General features: G+C 42.7%; 1 protein-coding gene across 1 annotated transcript in view; it reads right to left on the bottom strand.

Moving 5' to 3' along the window:
- The window catches only part of ADAMTS5 (ADAM metallopeptidase with thrombospondin type 1 motif 5), a 57,124-nt gene that overhangs the window by 10,379 nt on the left and 26,184 nt on the right, over nucleotides 1-20,561 (bottom strand). Inside the window, exon 3 of the mRNA XM_063127591.1 lies at nucleotides 6,485-6,652. Within this exon, the coding sequence (XP_062983661.1) occupies nucleotides 6,485-6,652 (168 nt within the window). The remainder of the gene's footprint in view (nucleotides 1-6,484; nucleotides 6,653-20,561) is intronic.

Raw genomic sequence — 20,561 nt, 5'->3', positions numbered from 1 at the left:
TTGTTTTTTCATGGATCTATGGATCGCAATAAAGATGTATGGTATGGTTTAAGTATCTGAAGAGTGCTATCATGTCTACCCTCAGTCTTCTCTTCTCAAGGCTAAACATGCCCAGTTGTTTCAGTCTCTCCTCATAGGGCTTTGTTTCCAGACCCCTGATCATCCTCATTGCCCTCCTCTGAACACGCTCCAGTTTGTCTGCATCCTTCTTGAAGTGTGGTGCCCAGAACTGGATGCAATAATAAGAAGAGCTGCCATGTTTTATGCAGGGATCCCATGGTCCACTATGCTGAACTATGGTTATGCCATGACTAACAGGGCTGAATTCATTTTCCGTGAAGCTCCCGGGGGGTTGTATCCCAGTAGTGGAACGGACCAAAGGCAAAGGGGGTGGGGCCAAAAATATTAAAATTACAACAAAATACCCGGATATTGTATCTTAAAGTTCTTACTGGCAGTAACTAAGCCTCAGGAGAGGCATTTCAACATTTTAGAATGGGTGCAGGGAAATACACAGAAGTCAGGAAAAGACTAAGAAACGGTGGTTGGGGGAAAGGGGGTGGGGCGATCTGGGGAACACCAGAGGGGATTTGGATGCCAAGAGGAGTGGATTTGGACCCCAGGCCTGAGGTTCCCCAGCCCTGTTCTAAGCAATCCTTAGCAGCAAAGTCAACAGCACAGCAGTCCAATCCGCTTTTACTTCTGACGTAGAAATACCACTTCCCCAGCATCCTTAGAAACTCCTGTAACCCACCAATCACAACATTACACACTAACAATGCCCCCGCATTAGCCATGCTGGTCAGCCATTATTAGCACATTAGCCAATCAATGTACAGTGACAGCCATAGCACCATGATGATGTCATCCTATCCAATCACACACACAAAATTCACAAGTGCCTGTGGAATCACCTCTTTCAGTGACCACCCATGGCCTACTGGTTAGGAGGACAACACTTGCCAAAAGCTCCAGAGCTCTCCTCTGTACAGGGGTTTGAATCCCCACAGAGCCAACATCATCCCACAGACCACCACCGCTTTGCCTGGGAAAAAGCCAGGGCCACACCACAAAGGAAGGTCTGGCCCTGGACTGCAGTGGGATCAAAGGGTTAATGTCCCCATTTGCAGTAACTGCACCACCAGTAACTGCTTTGAATGAGAGATGCAAAAAGGAGGGGGAGCCTAGATCTCTCTTAAAAAGACTTGCTGAAGACTCAGGGAAAAGTGGAATGGAAACAGGGCACCCAAAACCCTGGGGAATCATCTTGCTAAGGTGGCGATCTTGTCCCCTTTTCTCAACCTGTCACTGTCCAACGGCTGACAAATTAGCCTATATGCAGTCTCATCTTGTCAATTCTCTTGTATGTTTAATACAGCATTTCCTTCCCTTGGACAGCTGGAAGCTACAAGGGTTTTGACAAGGCAAGGCCATACATATTTGACTAAGTGTGCACTTGTGCAACCGCAAAAGGCTGTCACACACACACACACACTCTCCTAGGGCCAAACCACCACCACCCAGGTTTGTGATCGGAACAGGAAGGGGGATGGGATGGGATGGGCAGACAGGACCAAGGGGGAGAACAACACACAATAAGCCTGATCGTCCATCAGGTGTACCTTAGGTTGTTCTGAAAATAACCTACACTGTGTAGCGTTTTTACAGGGGGGTTGTGGCATGCAAACTTGCCAAATGATTAAGGCAACTGTCCTGGAAATGCCACTGCACCACAGAGAAGGCCCGCTTCCAGAATGTGCAAACAGTAAGACCTCTTCTGATGATCTTGGCAATTGCACAGGTCTGTATCAGGGAAGATGCTCTGTCAGGTAGCCTGGTTACAAGTCATTCAGGTCTTTATATGCCAACAGCAAGACCATGCTCGGTAGTTAATAGGTAATCAGTACATTTGCTTCAACACTGCTGTCATATGTCCACAGCCACACGCTCCACTCAGCATCCTGGTTGCTGGCTGCAGCTTCTGGACCCAGCAAAAAGGTAGCCTCACATAAAGGGCATTACAGTAATCTAAACACGAGGTTACCAATGCATGGACCACAGCTGGGGGCACAAAAGTCTCTCATGGGGAGGAGGGCATTGGGCTTGAGCATGTGTGGGGCCCTACTGTCTTTTTCAGGTGTTTGCAACAAATGCCTGAATAGGGCTTATATGTGGAAGGCTAAATGTGATGTGTATATTTGACCACATTCTCACAGAAATAGCTTGTGGATAAGTAAGCATGATACATGGGCATAACCCTAGTTCGAGCTCAAGAAAGGGGAAGGCAGACAGATATGGCTTATTCCACAACACCTCCTTACAGATTTAGTTTTTAAAAAATCTGTTAAATTTATTCAAAATGTTATCCAGTATTTGGATACACACCACCCCATTTCTTTGTATTTTCTAGTAATGCACATGTGAAACCTCTGGGTAACAGATAAGATGTACAAATACCCAGGACCCCCAAATTGGTCCTCAGTTAAGGAAGGATTAAACTTAAGAACGGAGTTCTTTTTTCCAAAAAAACATCTTGTCCCAGTTCTTGGACAAACACATTTAGAAGCTACAAACAAGCTTCCTTAATGCTTCAACATTCCGATTAATGGGTTAAAATAGTATTTTTGGTAGCTCAGCTTGTGACCCTCAATATTTACTTACCACATTGTTTATTCTAACAATAAACAGAAAAATAAGCCAGGTACTTTGCAAGTTGGCATTTGCTATGTATGTGCACTGAAAAATGCTAATAGTGACCTGTAAAGAGGCGAGTGTAGCTGCCCAGAAGACAGCTGGTGGCCGCAAGTAATCTCGAAGGCTGTGCTGGAGAAACACGCCATGAACTGCAAATAGAACTGCTCAAGATTACAGTCCACAGCAGGAAATAGTTCTGGAAGATTCAGCTTATGTAGATGCCTCTGGCTGTTGACCTTTCAGACATATTATTATCTGGGAGATCCAGGACAGATAAAAGGACGTACTTCTGCATAGTTAAACTATGGAATTCACTACCACAAGATGCCACCAATTTGGATGGCTTTAAAAGGGGGTGGCATAAACTCCTGGAGAAGGCTATCAATGGCTATGTGCCACTTCCAGCATCAGAGGCAGTAAGCCTATGTTTACCTGTTGCTGGGGAACATGGGTGGGAGGGTGATGTTGCACTGTATCCTGCTTGTGGGTTCATGGTCGACAGCTGGTTGGCCATTGTGTGAACAGTGCTGGACTTGATGGACCCTTGGTCTGATGCAGGACGGCTCTTCTTATGTTCTTATCTAAGTAAGCAATTCTTTCATTTTGCTGTAGTGCTCACCAACACCCTTTCTCATATTATAGATACCATGTGGGAGCTTCTGAACTAAATCGAAGCAGTGGCTGCTGCTTCCCTGACCAGTCCTCTGTCCTGTTCCACCCAGTGAGAGAGAGAGCAAACCAGCAGGCAGAGGCTTGCTGCTTCAGCTTTCTGTCTAGTAGCACTGCTAGGGTGGCCACTCAGACATAATCAAAACAAAAGGACAGAAGAGGTTACAGGCTAGCATACTATCTGCCAGTGCTGATTTAGAGGCAAATGAATAATTTACATAGAAATAGAAGATATCTCACCATGGTGGGAAAGATTGTGACGAAGTGACCTGTATGCCTGCTCAGTCTGTTCTGCAAATGCTAACCGTTCAAGCCCCCTTTCTTTTGATTCTTGATCTTTAAACCAGACTTGGGGTGCTTCTGAACAGAAGGCTCCTAGTGCTAACAATCGACCAGGCACTGTGCACTCATTCCGCCTTTATTTTCCTTCATGGATTTTCCGCAGCAAGGGAAGAGACGGAAGAAGCATTGGAAGAATTCCATGGAAGAGGCAAGCCGATGGTGCCAGAAAAGCCTCATCAACACAGGTTTGGACTGGGCAGCCAATCCAGTGGAAGGTGCCTTCCAATAGAGGACTGTCCTCTCATGGCCATCCTAAGCATCGCAGAACCAAATCCCCACCACCAGGGTGCCCAGAGAGGAGGAGCAATGATAAAGGAAGTAGAAACAACTTCTGCCTTCTTTTGCTGGTTCATTGCCTGCACCACCACCCCCGCTCCACAGGAGACAGTGCTCAGTGAAGGAGGTGCCATGAGGGTTGGCGCTCAAAGGGGTTTCTTGGCTGGTGTGTGTGTGGGTAATTTTCTCCCATCTCTTTTCTATCTCCTACTGCAGGCAGGGGAAGAGTGGAGAGAATCCAATTTACTACTCAACTACTGTTGATTGGCTGCTTTTCCTTCAGAATAAAACTGGCAGTGCTAAGCACCCTTAATGTAACTAATTAGAATTCTACATTTCCGCCAGAAGCAATATCAAAAGCACAATAATAGCAATTGAAAAAAAGAGCTAACATAGCAATGACAGCCACTGACACCCAACAATCACAACGATGGTTGCCAACAAGGCATCCATGTTAGTCATGCATGGAAGGCACCAATCAACAGACAGCAAGAGCAGGAACACCATGACCATGTCACAGAACCCAGTCCACAATACACGCAAGGACTGCTATGAATCAGGGCCTGCCTAGTCAGAGCATTTGATAGCCAGTGGTTAGGAGGCTGCCATGTAGAATCCATACAGGCCCACTTCCAGGATAAAGGTTCACATTTTGCTGGAATATTGGTTATAACGCTGCACATGGCAGCACATTTGTGTAGGAATCTGTAGGAGGCAAACATGCTTTTTGTAAGGGGAGGGCCCCCACTACAACAGCAAGGTCACAGGAGGTAATGCTGTAAACTGCTTCATAGGTCACAGAGCAAGAGCAGTGCAAGGAAAAACCAAAGGTCTGGGGTTTGAGTCCTACTCTAGGGAGAAAGGAAGAAAACAGAAGGATCTATCTACTATCAATTTTTACCCAAGGAGCTCAGGGCAGAGTACATTTCCTCCCCCACTCCCTTTATCCTCACAATAACCCTGTGAGGTAAATTAAGTTGGGAGATGGGCCAAAGTCACCCTTATGGCTGAGCAGGATTTGAAACCGATTCACTCAAGCTGAAGTCCAACAGTTTAAACACATTGGCTGTAAGTACACCTGCGTTTTGGGAGTTCAAAAATAACAATAACAAGTTCATGGGGGCGGCCGGGGGGGGGGGAAGGGAAGGGAACTCAAGAATCCCAGTCTACAGAGAAACATCCTAACTGCACAGCCATAGAAGCAAACAGAAGGTACAGAGGATGGGGCTCTTGTTAGGGGCCAGCTCACTCCTCCTCCCTAAGAGCTATACTGGCATAAGGAACTTCATAGCAATCCCGTCCTTGTCCTATTAGTGTAAGTTGGGTAAGGTTTGCAGTGTAACATATTTAAGGGCACAACCCCATCGGGTTGTTGCCTGCCAGACAGAAGCCTCCAGTCTTAGAGGTTCTGAGATTCCTATGTCCTGTTGGGCTGTTCTCTTCTCACCATCCTCAGAAGAGGAGCCTCTGTGGAGCTTTCTGCTGTGGCTGGAAGGCGGAAGGGGGTGAAGATTCGAGTGGGGATTTTCACATCAGAAGTCATAGCTCTGTCTGTGGCCTCAGGGGTGAAAATACCTAGTATGTCTATGGGTCAAAGGATTGCGCCCTAAGTAAACACCGAAGCAATATAGATATAACTGTAGATATTGGGAAATTACCTAATAAAAGAGCAGAAAGTGAGAGGGTATTATCTATACATGGTACCAGGATAAAAGATCTGATTACAACCCACCACTGAAAGCCATCCCACACAATGTTGCTTTTTTACAAGTTCTGCATGCATACAGTATGTTTTTCATCCATAAGTATTTCAGTTGCCATAACAACGGGATCCATTCGTTCAGTTAGGTCATTTTTATCTAAGCATTCTGGAATTTGAAATGGTTGTTGAAGAGCTGCAGTTGCTTTAGGAACACAGCGAAGAATTTCAAGAGCATTTTGTTGTTGTTAAGGAGAACATGCTTAAGAATACTGAAATAGTAATAGCAGATAAACAAATTAAACTACTAGTCCTTCAACAGACTAGAAACTCTGGGCCAAAGTCTGCACTTACCCTTGGCACACAACACTTTCAGTTCTCGTCCTGACAGGTGGTGAGAAGAGTGGGCTACCTCACATGGTTGTTGTCAAAGTGGATCAGAAATGGATTGTAAAGTACCCTTACTACTTATTTGTAATCTATTAGTATTGCTACTATTATTTACTACTGCTGAACTACTATTACTACTGCTCATTCTACTAACTACTACATTATCATCTACTAGTACTGTTACTCCTTATTTTGATACCAGCAACACGGACATTGCAGCATTGTAGTTAGCAAAATTGGAACGAGGTAACAAATTGGGTCCTATAATTATTCTAGTAGTATAAAAAAATAAGTGAAAGGAGTGTGAAAGTAACTTCAATTCTTATTAGAATAACAAATACATAAGGTTTCCATTTAAAAATAAGTGAAGAATGATGTACAGCATATATCCGATGCCAAGTTCTCCATACATACCATGGCCATCGTCCAGAAATTCTGTTATTGTTGCAGAAGTGCATTTGGACCATGGTTTGGAAGCATCAATGCTTGTTAAGATGGAAGACATAAGTCTCTTATCTTCCATGGAACCATAGTTCTCCTCACAGAATTTGGAGTCGTCATGGGAAAGTCCAAGGAGGTGCCCTGTGAGAAGGAAATAGAAAACTATAATGCTTTACTGCTTAAAAATGTATATTTGAAGACAAATGTTGCAGTCTGAGTATTAGATTTGCATATGAAAATACATCTCCACCTATTTCTCCACATTGTTTTACCCTGTGACAGTGTGATTTTAACACAGTGAACTAGTATACATTATTCTAAAAAAAATAAAAAATAAAAACATCACCGGCTCTTTAGATATTTATAATAAATGTGTTGGATTCCATCAGTTTGCAACTGGGTTGTAACTCCATCCAGTACACTCTACTACCTTAAGGCTGGATTTTCCATGCATTCACATATTTTGTATTAAACACTGCACTACTAGGGCTACAGATCAATACTGCTACAGATAACATTCATGATTCTGACTATAATGTGCTATAAGGTTAGAAAACAAGCAAGCAAGATATCCTATACCAGCGATGACTGCTAAACAAATCTGATGGCTCAAGGGATGTCCCCCTCTCTCCAGCTAATCAGATCTGGGCACATGTCTCTCTTGAACCCCTAATACAACCACTTAGATATGTTTAACAAGTTACCAAATTAGTGTGGGAAACGGCACAATACCCATGTGTAGATGGCAATGTGAGGCAATTTTATATGCACATACATTGGTGCATGTACATGATGGCATGTAGCTTTCCCCAAGGCTTTCCAATGAGGAAAAATGTTCTTGCCCTTCATCTAATATCCTTTGATCCATTTTAGGTTTTATCTACCCTTTTCCACATGCAATTTCTAGCAGGGGGTTCTGGCAGGGACCATCTCTGATACAGTGAAGAGAGAAATATAAAGTAGCAGACCATTCAAGATGGGGGTAGGAGAGGGTTTTTTAAAAAATTAAAATTCGTAGCAAGTATTAAATTCAAAACATCCTTAAGAAACTCTCAGAACCATAACTCTCAGAATCAATATGCGGATGATACCCAGCTCTACCTTTCCTTTTCATCAAACCCAGGTGAGGCAGTGGCTGTTCTGAACCAGTGCCTGGGCACGGTAATGGACTGGATGAGGGCTAACAAACTGAGACTCAATCCAGACAAGACGGAGGTACTGTTAGCGGGTGGTTCTTCTGTCCGGCGAGGTGATGTTTGCCCTGTCCTGGATGGGGTTGCACTCCCCCTAAAGGATCGGGTCCATAGTTTGGGGGTGCTCTTGGATCCAGAACTGTCACTTGAGGCACAGGTGAACTCAGTGGCAAAGAGCACCTTTTACCGGCTCAGGCTGATATACCAGCTGCGCCCTTATCTGGACAGAGATAGCCTAGCTACAGTTATCCATGCTCTGATAACCTCTCGTTTGGATTACTGCAATGCGTTATACGTGGGGCTGCCTTTGAAAACGGTCCGGAAACTTCAACTGGTACAAAACAGGGCAGCACGCTTACTAACAGGGACTGGCCGACGAGACCACATTACGCCAGTCCTTTTCCAGCTTCATTGGCTGCCAGTCCAGGTCCGGGCCCGATTCAAAGTGCTGGTATTAACATTTAAAGCCCTAAACGGCTTGGGGCCAGGTTATCTGAAGGAACGCCTTCTCCCATATGTACCTGCCCGGACCCTAAGGTCATCTTCAGGGGTCCTTCTCTGTGAGCCCCTGCCAAAGGAAGTGAGGCAAGTGGCGACCAGGAGGAGGGCCTTCTCTGCTGTGGCACCCCGGCTGTGGAATGAGCTCCCTAAGGAGGTTCGCTTGGCACCTACATTATATGCTTTTAGACGCCAGGTGAAGACCTTTTTATTCTCCCAACATTTTAACAATCTATAAATTTTAAATAACATGGTTTTAAATTTGTAATTTTGCATTGCTGCTGTTTTTATCTGGTTGAGCTTTTATATTGTATTTTATAGTATGGTTTTATACTGTTGTTTTATACTTTGAATGGTTTTAATTTTTGTGAACCGCCCAGAGAGCTCTGGCTATTGGGCGGTATAGAAATGTAATAAATAAATAAATAAATAAATAACTTGGTAATGGGCATGTAGGTTTTTTGAAGACAGCTCATTCTAAAGAAATGCTTTACCCTAGGGTAGTTTATTATTCAGCTCACAAAAGAGCAAGGAGTTTGACTTTTGTACTCTTGGCCTACAAATAATTCATCACTGAAGCTTCAACAGCAACTTAGCAGGAAAGACAGGAAAGCACAGGAGATAGTCTCTGAAATCTAGAGTGGGATGGGGGAGAAATTGGTGAATGTTCAAAGAACGGCTTCCTCTTGGCCACTACCATTCCATATGACCACATTGGTCCCAATCCTTGTTCCTTTCCCTCCCCCATCAGCCTTCCCTAAACTGGTGTCCCCCATATGTTTTTATTTAAACTTCCACTTGTCCAGCCAACATGCCCAATAGTCAGCTATAACCCTTCAAATCTGGAGGGCATCAGGTTTGGGAAGTCTGTCCTATATGGTACCCATAAGATGCTCATCCTTGATGGAGCGTTCCATTTGAAATGAACCTAGGGGAATATGTTCCCCCTTCCAAACCATCCCCATGTTACCTCCGCCCGTGCAGTTGCCCTTTCAGCACTGCACTGGAAACCTACGTGTCCTTGAAACAAACAAAAAGGCTTATGCACATGTAACAATGGGCCAGACTGTAGCCTCTTCCAAGACGTGGCAGATTCATGTACTCCAATAGATAGGCAGCAATTTTAACACAGAGGGCTCTGTGTAACCTTCTCCTTGTATCCGTACCCAAAGCCTTGAAAGGGTATTCTGAAACAAAGGATGTCTTTAGGGAACACAAAGACAGTGCTGGCTTTGCTGTCTCCATGTCTGATGTTATCACAGAGAGCACATCGAACACATGAAAGGAGTGGCACTGGGACATGCTCAGTGTTTTAAAGGCACTTCAGGCAGGCTACACTCAACACTTTACTGTATTCTGATATAATGGAGCTCATATTATATCCATTTGCAACTGGCACTGAGTTTATTCTGACAAGTTTGATGATATCTTACAGATGTGTTTTTAGGGGCACAAATATCTTCCTGCTCTTCATTCAGCGCTCTGGGTGCTTCCACATGAGGCGTTAATGGTGCCACCGCCCTGTCTCATTCACAGATTGTTTTTTATGAGAGGGAGGGCTGTTTCTTTCAGTCTTTTTTCTTATCGCAGAAAATCCGTTAAGGAAAAAGACACTGAATTGCTGAACAATGCTTTCTAGTTGGTAGTGCTAGAAGCCCTACCAACAAATGACTTTGTCGTTAGATATTCATTCTATTCATTTAGTCCAGGAAGACTGCAGCAACTATGTAAGTCCATCTGGTGGGTTTTAAGTATATATAGCCAGGTTTAAATTCTATATCATAAATGTATCCCTGAAAAAAAAGACCTATATGAGCTCCAAAGCACACTGTTAACCTCTTTGGAATAAAATACTTATTTTGTCTACCCCGTTGCTTTTCAGGTTAAAAATCATAGCACATTTGACGTTACAGTATACATGTGTTTTTCTATAGCTACAACACAGGTGCCGTTCATGTCAGGATAATTTCAATTCCACTATGATAAAGCTTAAGTATATTATGTAGCCTTCCCCAACCTGGTACCCCATCCCCCCAATAAATTAGACTATAACTCCCAGTGGAGCAGACTGTCTTAGAAGATAGTGGTCTCTCCTTCATTAGAGGTTTTTAAGAAGATGCTGGATGGTCACCTATCAGGGATGCTGTATGAGTAAATTTCCTGTTTTGGATTAGATAACTATTAAGTTCCCCTCCAACTCTAGGATTCTATCTTGTTTTTGTTCTTGTTATTTTTACTTAGTGATACATGGTTTTCGTATTGATATTTCCACCTGAATGAAAATTATATATAAGTTTACCAGCAGAGTGATGTTTATACTGCAGTAATGTTCAAAGTAGTTTTTTGAACAAAAAGATGAGAAAAGGCTTTCCTCAGTGCATTCCATTCAAAGAGCAACCAACCTTTCCTGACATGGAACAGTTCTACTCTGTAACAGAATGGATATAATATATAACTGCTCTGTTAATTCCCACTCATTTTGAGTTTAAGAAAATATAAGAGATAATATTTATTTCAAAGAAATGATGCAACAATGCTTGACCTGTAGCCCCTGAAATGTTTAATCTCCTTCTTAGGTGCTGAGTGCTCAGGAGCACCCAGCATCTCACTGGAATTCTTTCCTAATTCCAAGCTGCAGGGATGCTTGTTAAGATAAGAAAGCACTTATATTTGTACATTAGTACGTAGCACCCTTGTGCAGCTGCTGGGGCCCAGCAGGGCACACTGCTAATGTGCCCTAGGCCTGGTTTTTAACCACTCTAAACAGCCCTGGGTAGCCGAGTCATTCCACAATGTCCTTGACAAAGCACCGCTTCTAGGCACTGTAAGAAATAAAAATGGTGGCTAGACATAGATGCCTAGTGCAATTTTAGAGCACTGCTGCCCATTGCCAGGTAAGCCTGCAGGGCCCACCAGAGGAGACAGCCCAACAAACAGCATTTTTCTCAGGATCCCCCCAAGCCTGGAGGAAGCTCGGGTTATGCCCATATTTTTTTTAAAAAAATTCCTCACCTTGAGTGCTCTAGAGAGTAAGTATCTCCTAGGAAGCTTTATGTCTTCTAGAGGCTTAATTCTCATTATGCTAAACCCCCTTGATAGCAACAGGTTCCCGAGAATGTCCTCTGCCCAGATAACATACCCCCATCCCAGTCAGATTGACCTAAGGATGGATTCTACTTGGTGGTAATCAAATTATTATTGCTCACTCTATTTATATTTCATCTTTCTTCCATGATAGAACTCAAAGCAATATGCACTGGCAGCACACCAGTCCATCTCCCAGCCAGGCACTGATGACACCCAGGCTTAATGTCAATGAGATTGCTGTACCATGTGTCTTCAGACTATGCCCTGGGACCTCAACTCATCATGAGGTCTCTGTGTTTTAGGCCCCTTGTATCCCAAAAGATTGTGTCCTGCACTATTAGCCACCTAAATCTGGGGTGTGTGTCAGGTGATGGAGTTGTCTATGCTAGTAATCTTGATGGGTCTTTAGATATTGATAAGGAGGATCCACAGCAAGCCATTCTGTGTCTAGTCCCCTGCTTTGGCGCTCCTGACCCACAAGGATTCACCAAAGTGGACTGATGCCAGATGCCTTCCAGAGATTATACAATATATTCTGATACTTGAATATATCCAAATACAAGATCCTTCGACCAGATTTGGGGGGTGGGGGGTTGAATGAATGAATAAATGCGTAAAAAGATCAACTGGAGCATCTACTGGGAGTGCTGGTGAAAAGCACTGCCCATACATCAAAAGGACCATGGGAAATCCCAAATGCATCCCCTAAATCATGTATGAATTTTATCAGGTTTTTTAACAGATGGTTTCCAAAAGAAATGTAAAACTGCTTTTCTTTTCTTTTCCTCCATCTTGACATGCAAAGCATAGGAAGAATGCAATTCCACAGTAAAGTTCAACACAGAGGTGTGAAAGCAGTGTCATATGGAAATGTTTGGAAAGGAATATTACTGTGCACAGGTGCACTGTATTTTATTCCATATATTCATCAGAATATTACAGTCGCTGCGTAAACCTGGATCAGTGGACACAAGCAGTGACACAGCTTGCTAAGAATGTTAGGTGTTTTGTAATATGTTTATTCAGGAAATCACAGTTTGCATGAAGCATCTGTTTTTCAGTGCAGCCATGCCTCTTGCCTTATTTTCCAGCTGGGATAACTGAGGTAGACAGAGGTCAAGGTACTTGCTGAAGTTAAATCTGCAACTTGCATGTCATCCTTCTGACACTAAGATCTATGCAGTAAGTCATTTATTTGGAACGCAATCCATCTGGCAGGCCCTTTACAATCTACACACCAACGAATCCTCCTCATTACAGGGTGCTATATCCTTCTATTTGTTTTTTTTAGAAGGTGTCAGTGCCTGGCATTCTTGGGCAGCTTTCAGGATCCCAACACCCTGGCATGGCCCACCACTGACATTTGTCCTAGCTCCCCTTTCCAATTTCGTAATGGCCTGACAACACTGAGCAGCACCTGGCAGCTGGATCAAAGTGCCATTTAATTCCCATGGGTCCACACAGCATTGCATTTCTCTTGGGCCTTGTGGGAAATTAAAATGGTGCCCAGCTACAAGTCATTGTGAGGAGCACTGCTGCTGCTTGCCACAGCTGCCAGGTCAGCCAGGGGAGTGCAGTACCAGAAGGTATTTCGTTCAGGGCCCCCTCAAACAGGAATTTAGCTTGAGGAAAATCATTTTGAAAAGATCAACCTTGGAATGCTCAGTACTACACAGCACACAAAAATTCATAAGGACATAAGAAAAGCCCTGCAGGATCAGACAAAAGGCGTATCTGGGGCAGCATCCTGTTTCACACAGCCGCCAATCAGATGTCTATGGGAAGCCCACAAGCAGGACCAAAGTGCAGCAGCGCCCTCCCACCTGGAATCTCGTATTAAGTGGAATATTGCCTCCGATACTGGAGGTCATATGCAGCCATCAGGACTAGTAGTCGTTGACAGCCTTATCCCCTCGCTAGGGGTCCTGAAGAGTTCTTTCGCCCAGTCAGCTATGAGGATGCCTGTTCTATTAGAAAACTCTTTTCCCACCTCTGTTGTATTTTTCCACAAGAGTCGAGTTCATATTCAGGGTTCTATTTTAAAATTCCAGATCCTGATATTTTGCTGGAGTCTAGCACCATGCTGCTTCGGCACTACTTGCTACTGGCGGACCAAAAGAAAAAAAGGCCAGATGGATTGACAACCAGGCTCATGCCATATACTTTTGATTTTCGAAGCCACATTGCCAAGAGCCGAGGTCAATCCAAGCATTCCTGCTGCTTTCCTGAGGCAAGGATACTGACATTTGGCTCTGAATATTTGGCTGCAGCTCCTAAGGTTTCAAGCTCTGCTGTGTAGCTTTTGCAAACATGACCTCTCTTAATCTAATCGTTCACAGAGGTACATTCACACAGAGATCAGCACAACTGCAGAAAGCCTCTAACCACAGCCAAACTCATGGGGAGATGCTGTTGTGTCTGGGGCATTTCCCTGGTCTCGGACAGAACCGTTCGCTTTGATTTTCACATGCCCTCGTTCCAATTAAAAACACTTCATGGCCTCCAATACGAAAAGACCGGATTCCACTTCTAAAAACACCTAAAAGCTGAAGCATTACCATAACTGTAGCACCTGAAGAGCATTGAAGAGTGCCACTGTTCTTAATTGAACGAGCAATGCTCCTCTTCTCGCAAGCCAATTACAAACACAATTCTTGTTTAAAAAGGGGATATTTTAAGTCATCGCTTGTTCATCAGGTGGGACAATTTAATTAAAAGATTTCTGGGCAAGGAAAGAATGTGTAGTCAAAATGTAAATGGGTGCTAACTATCAGCTTTTTGCACGGTTCATGCCCAAAGTTGAAACTCTGCAACAGTTGAAGTCTTTGACCTATCGCTCACCTCTCATCAAGGCTTAGTGCTGAGTGCTCATCTTTTTTTCTCTTTACCGGAGTGAGCATGTTCATGAGGGCTTAGTGCAAATGCTTTGCTAGCACCAGACATTTAAATGGGGAACTTTACAAAAGAAGTAACAATACAAATGCATTAAATATTTTCTTCCCACAGATGTCAGCAGAGCAGCTGTGGGTTAATTATAGTCTCCCTTTTTTGTTTTAGAAAAGCCGCAGAGCCCCATTCAGACACCTGGATATTTGCCCAAACTTTATCTCTCCCAGGGGAAGACCAAGATGAAAGCTAGACATCCTTCACAATTGTTTCTTTTGCCCATAGGACTCCAAAAGATTTGCTCCTGTCTAGCCTGGGGCTTGCTCTTATCTAAGCTATCCTGACAAGCCTTCAACTCAAAGCCTCCTTATTCAGCAGTGGCATTCAAAGAAGTGACTGCGGATTTTATAACATTTTTGCAAGAAAAGAAAAGAAATATGTATACACACACACACACACACACACACAGTGCTGGTATCCTGCAGGTAATAAGCTGCCTTTCTGAAAGTTGGGTGCACTGTGTATGCTGGTATTAAGGCTAATCACTATATAGAATCACAAAATTTGCAGGCGAAATTTAAATGCACCTGTTACAGAGAGGGCTGACTATACCCTGCACATAAATATAATTTTCTGCAGTGATGGAATCAGGAAAAACAACACCCAGCAACAACAAGTGGGACCTGCAATAAAGAACTGCAGTATGGAGTTCTCATGTTCAGGTTAGCCCATCCCATCCCAACATTCGTTTTCTGTCTTTGCCCCGAACAATCACTCATCACTCCATAGCTATTGAGCATGCTCAACCTTTATAAGGCTGGTTTGGGGATTTTTGCCCCCCCGGGTTTTGTTTTCCGAAAGGTTTTTTTGTACTCCTCCAAACCTTGGTTTCCTTGAGCCTGTAAACACATCTCTCTTGCGTGTGGCTATTTTGGGTACAAAAACACAGGCACTCAGATAATTGAGATTGTTGTTAGCATGAACCACCCAGAGAGTTTTGGTGGTATACAGATTCAAATACAATAAAAATTAAATAAATGTATCTGTTATCAGGGGAGGGTCATTTATGCCCCTGCAGATATTTTGGCCTACAACTTCCATCAACCCTAGTCAGCAAGGCCAACAGTCCATAGCCATTAACACTCCTAGCCCAAGAATAATGCAATATACATCTAGCACAATATACATGAGAGCATATCACTGTAGTTGTACTCGGTTTTAATCTGGATGAATTATCACCGCCCTGGTTCTAAACTCATAACTGCTGAATGTCTTAGAATTCCTATTTCTCCCCCAGTTCTGTACTTCACAAGGCTTAACAGGTCCATCTTTTTCCCATTCCAATTGTCGTAGGTTGGTTAAAAGATGCTAAGTGGTTAATTAAGTGATCTTGAAAATGTTCCAACTGGTGGGTCATGACCCAAAAGTGGGTTGTGAGATCAGTCCAGATGGGTCGCAGCAAAGCTGTTGCTGCCATGTTGGGCATGGAGAAAATTGTGGAAGTGGGTCCCATGTTGCAGGTTGGGAGTCCGAGGTGGGTCTCGGTTTTGGAGTTGAAGACCACTGCCCTGAAGGACTAAGATAAAACACTTCAGAAATCAGTCAGTAGCATGTTTGCATGCAAGGATAATATCCACAAAAGGAGAGGGCCCTAACATATATCACATTACGCAGACACAAAGACATGCCTTGTTAGTGTTCTGGTGCATATGTGTGTGTATGTGTATGGCTACATATGTGCATCAAGCTCACATGTTGCCTTAGGACAGTGTAGGAAAACATTGGGCAGCCAAATGCTTTCTTCTCCCTTTTCCCAAGGACATACATTGATGGTTCACTGAACACCTATGCTGGGCATGGAACTTTGGTCCTCATCCTCTCTGCTGATGCCCCGGCTGATGTCTTTTCTGAGCCAACATTCAGCAGTTCACCAGATTGTGCTCCCTTCAGACCAACGCCCCAAGCAAATGTGAACAACGTCCAGTGACAGGGATGGCCCCGTAGTGTTAAGCTGGTTATTCCTGCATATTGGCTACTCAATAAATTTTAAACTATATTCTAAAAATAAAAGCGCCCAAAAGCATTTTAGTGAGCCAGGTTAGTCTGGGCCATCATATGTGAATGAGATCATATCCCGGGGGGTGGGGGGTGGGTTCAGAAATATTTTAAAGCCATATAGATGTTTTCAACTTTCTCCCTCTCCTCTCTGAAGCTGGGAGAACAAAGACATGTTTACCTTGAGACTGACCCTGTAAATCTTTCTTCACATGATGGCTCCCCTTGTAGTAAATGATGTGATTAAAGATTGCAGAAAGATTCGTTTAATGACCAAAGCAATGGACTTCGGAATCTTTGGCTCTCTGCTACTGATCTTTGGCGTAATCATGGGCAGATCATTGCACACTTCTCCACAGTATGGCATTTCACCAAAAAAGTGCATATGGAGATTGTTTTTTAAAGGGCAGATCTTGACTGTAATGAATTCTTCTGTTAAGGAGGAGCACTCATCTCTTACAACTGAATTTAACAAGAGCCACACGTGAAGTAAATGTTCTGAGGAGGAATTCCTCAAACTATTTGAGGAGTAGATCCTTTCTAAGGGCTTTCTATTTATTTTATTTAAAAAATTCTTGGCCGCTTTTCAGGGTATGCAGCTTACAACAATAAAATACATAGATGACATCATGACCCTCCAGTTTCACTTCTGTGTCTAAAGAACGCTTCTGCAGTATCTAATTACAAAAGTGAAAGAAACCACTTTTTTCACTTGGATATATTCAATAGTGCACTAGACCACAGTGCCAGCTAGAGGTTATTTAGCAGAAAAGCAGGAAAGGAAATAGTAGTGTAGTGCTCAGATCTCAATTATGTGATAAAATTAAAAGATTAACAGCATCATGTAGAAAAGCTCTAAGCCAACTAGTAATTTCTCAGATATAACAAAACAAAAGATTTAAAGGCAAAACCATTCATTATGAATTTCTGAATAGCAGAAAATGTCAAATGAAAGGTGAAAGATAACTAGATTGTATTATTTTCTTCAACATAGTAATGAGAGGTTGTGGGAATGCAAATTTTATTTTCACTAATTCAGTTATACATATTTTTCTCAGATTATAGGTCAAAGGCTCAATTCTAAATAGTCACAGTGATAGCTGTTACATATCTGTCCTTCCATAGAAAGTGGTCCTTCTTTTTCAAACATGACAGCACATAAAATCTACACAGAGGTAAACTCATGTCCTCTAAACCGTACCTCTAGACACGCAGCATCCTCAACTCCCCTAGATCCTTCATTTATTCCTTTCATCCCTGGTCTATCCCTTTTGTATTGCCATAAGGTTTCAGGATTCCATCACTTAAACTGAGCAGGGCACATATCTCAAGAAGTTTGGAGGCTGTTGGTGTTCAACTATAACTCATTCCCCACTCCTTGTTCCTGTAGCCCAAGCACCCGGTTTTATTCAAAATCACAACAGGATTCAAATGCTGCGTTGTTTTAAATCTCAAGAAGAATGTGGGTAGAAATGGTTGTTGCTGCCTTGTCTCTTTGGAAGCTCAAGCTTCCCCATAGCCACTGCAGTGCGGCCCTCTTGCTTGCTTCTCCACTTCTTCCACACATACATATACAGAAAAGTCAGCCTCATGCAAAGAAGATGTAGTGCATGCAACTAGCTGGCCTTGAAGAAGCCCTTTTCCTGTAATCATGGAACCTGCCCCAAGCCCCACTGCATGTCCAGTGCTCTTTTCTCTGCATCTTCCATTAGTTGTCTCCAACATTGTTTAGATAAGCTCTGGATGTGATGGGCTGGCTTCTTTCATAGTAGCAGTACTTTCAGCCAGGAATGAAGAAATGAAAATGTATTTGAATAAAAGCCCACGCAACTCATGGCATACTTTTAAAGGGGAGACAATCACGGTGCAGTGGTATCAACTTACACCGTAATAAGTGTATTAGTCTTATAAGTTACTTCTGCTACTAACATAGACACCCCTCTGGAAATTGTTACTATAATGATTCGGGGGCAGGGGTGGGGGGTTGAGTAACTAATAAGCTTGCACATCCACAGATGGTCCTCTGAGATTCAACTCAAGAAACTACTTTGATATTTGAGAACCATGAGTGGGCAGCCTCTGCTAACACGGTCCCTTCCAGACCATTCTTTTTATATTGTTTATGTTTGTGATAGTTTTTAAATTTTGTATACTTTTTAATGTTCACTGTTTTTAACTTCTGTAAACTGCCCAGAGAGCTTCGGATATGGGGCAGTATATAAATGTAATAAATCAAATCAAATCAAATCAGATGTATTGGGCTTCAACCAGGGATGCTGGAGAAATTGTTTGGGGGTGGAGCTTGATGGGTTTCCCTAAGCTAAGTCCCCCAGACTTTGCTGCATTGCTTGACTTGATCTGCAGCACATTGGGCCAATTTATTGATGTTCCAGGAATTTTGCTCATTTTTAAAGGTTCTGCAATGCATGCAAATTTCTGAAAAATGTGCACAAATTACAGTGAATTTGCACAAATTATGGCCAAATTTGAACTCAGAAACTTGTGCAAATTGCAGAACCTTCCCTCAAAATGTGCAAAAAAGTTCCCAAAAAATTGCAGAACAGCCTGCAGCTTGGCTTGCAGATGCAAATCGAATTGTACATGCTGTGGAATTCTGTTGAGCCAAAAATGAACAGGATTTCCCAGTGATGGACATACCTAACTCCAACTCCCATTATTCCCAGCCAACAAGTCTATAGGTTACATTCATTTCCAATCCTACCTGGACATGCTGGCGACTGAATCAGGTATCTCCTGTATGCAAAGCATGTGCTCTACCGCTGAGCTATAGCCCTTTCCCACATCTCAGACTTTAGAAAAATAAGTCGACTTATTTTATGCATTATATTTTAATGTAATACATTTTCTCATATCATTTAAGGAAAATGCATGGATCTGAGCCATCTGAATAGTTCATTTTTATGTTCCCTCAGAGACATGGTACTTCATTATGCATTCACATACACTGTTCTTTTAATTTTAAATATATCCTTAAATATTATTGCCTGGTGCTGAAAGTTGTCAGCTAAACAATCTTTGCCTGCCTGTGTGCTCTGAAGGGGGAAATAGTGTCCCAACAAAAAGCCCATTCAAGTTCACACCCAGAATTCTATCCAGGCTGGAGTGGAATCAGGAACAGGCCTTTGGGATGCATACACCTTCCTCTGTTTCTTTCACTGCCCCCTCGCTCTGGGTTGAAGGGAATGAGTGAACCTGGAGATTTCATGCTCAAATAAATGTGGGATATCCCTGTTCAGTCATGATCTTTAATCCACAATGAGGGAAATCAGGAAGGGCTCCGGAGAGAGCTCACCCCCAATCTGAGGTAGAATTCTGGGGCAAAGTAACATTTGACGAGAGATAGGAAGCAGAGAAGTACTAGTCACCAGTCAATGTCTAGGACTGAATAAACTCATCAGGACCCAAAGAATATATGACAAACATGAAGAATTCATAAAGGCTTCCTATGGAGAAAATTCACACTTTGAACTCAAAAGAGATTTTTCTGAATTTGCAGAATACATACAACTTACGGTCTTTGATGGAATGCTGAATACTTCTTCATGGGCTGGGTGGCTGATGGTACGTCAAGAAGGGAGGCATGCATTATTGGGGCAAGTGGTGAGGATCCATCAGCCACGTGGAATGACATAAAGCTAAAAAAGCTAATTTGAATACTGTTCAATACTTTAATTAGATCTGAACTTAATTTTTAAAAAAAATAAATTTGACTTATGACTGGTACTGTAGCTTCTCAAGAGAAAAGAAACCTCCATAAAAGTGTTCAGTTGCCCTGCTAATATTTTCAGCTTTTTGATGGGTACAGTTAACAAACACAGTGAAACTGTCCAGATGGTTGGCTAATTTACAGCCATGCTTGTTCTCTGCACACCACAGCTGGGTGCTCTGTGAAAGAAAGAAAGAAAGAAAGAAAGAAAGAAAGAAAGAAAGAAAGAAAGAAAAGAAAGGGAAAAACAAGTCCTTAACATGGGTATTAGGCTTCTGGAGAGGGCCATTTTATCTTCCTTTCTTTTTAAAATAAAAAACCATGCCGTACTACTTCTGCAAATACCTGGTTTCATCTTTGCAAGTTTGTGCTTTTTAAAATACACGTTTTGTATTTTAGGGTCTCCTTTTCTGTGAACTACCCAGACAACTTCGGCTATTGGGTGGTACAGAAATGCAATAAATGAATGAATGTGTAAAAAAGCAGCTTTTTAACTGTTTGACAATTTATTAGCGATGTATAAAGTGCTCCAGTATTAAATAAAGAAGTAACAGTGTTTTTGAAAGAGTCCAAAGTTTGACAGGCTTAAGGAATTGTAGTTCAA

The sequence above is a fragment of the Elgaria multicarinata genome, chromosome 5 (genome assembly GCF_023053635.1).
Source record: "Elgaria multicarinata webbii isolate HBS135686 ecotype San Diego chromosome 5, rElgMul1.1.pri, whole genome shotgun sequence".
Lineage (NCBI taxonomy): Eukaryota > Metazoa > Chordata > Lepidosauria > Squamata > Anguidae > Elgaria > Elgaria multicarinata.
The sequence above is the reverse complement of the archived record's forward strand: the minus strand, read 5'-3'. Positions and strand labels throughout refer to the sequence as shown.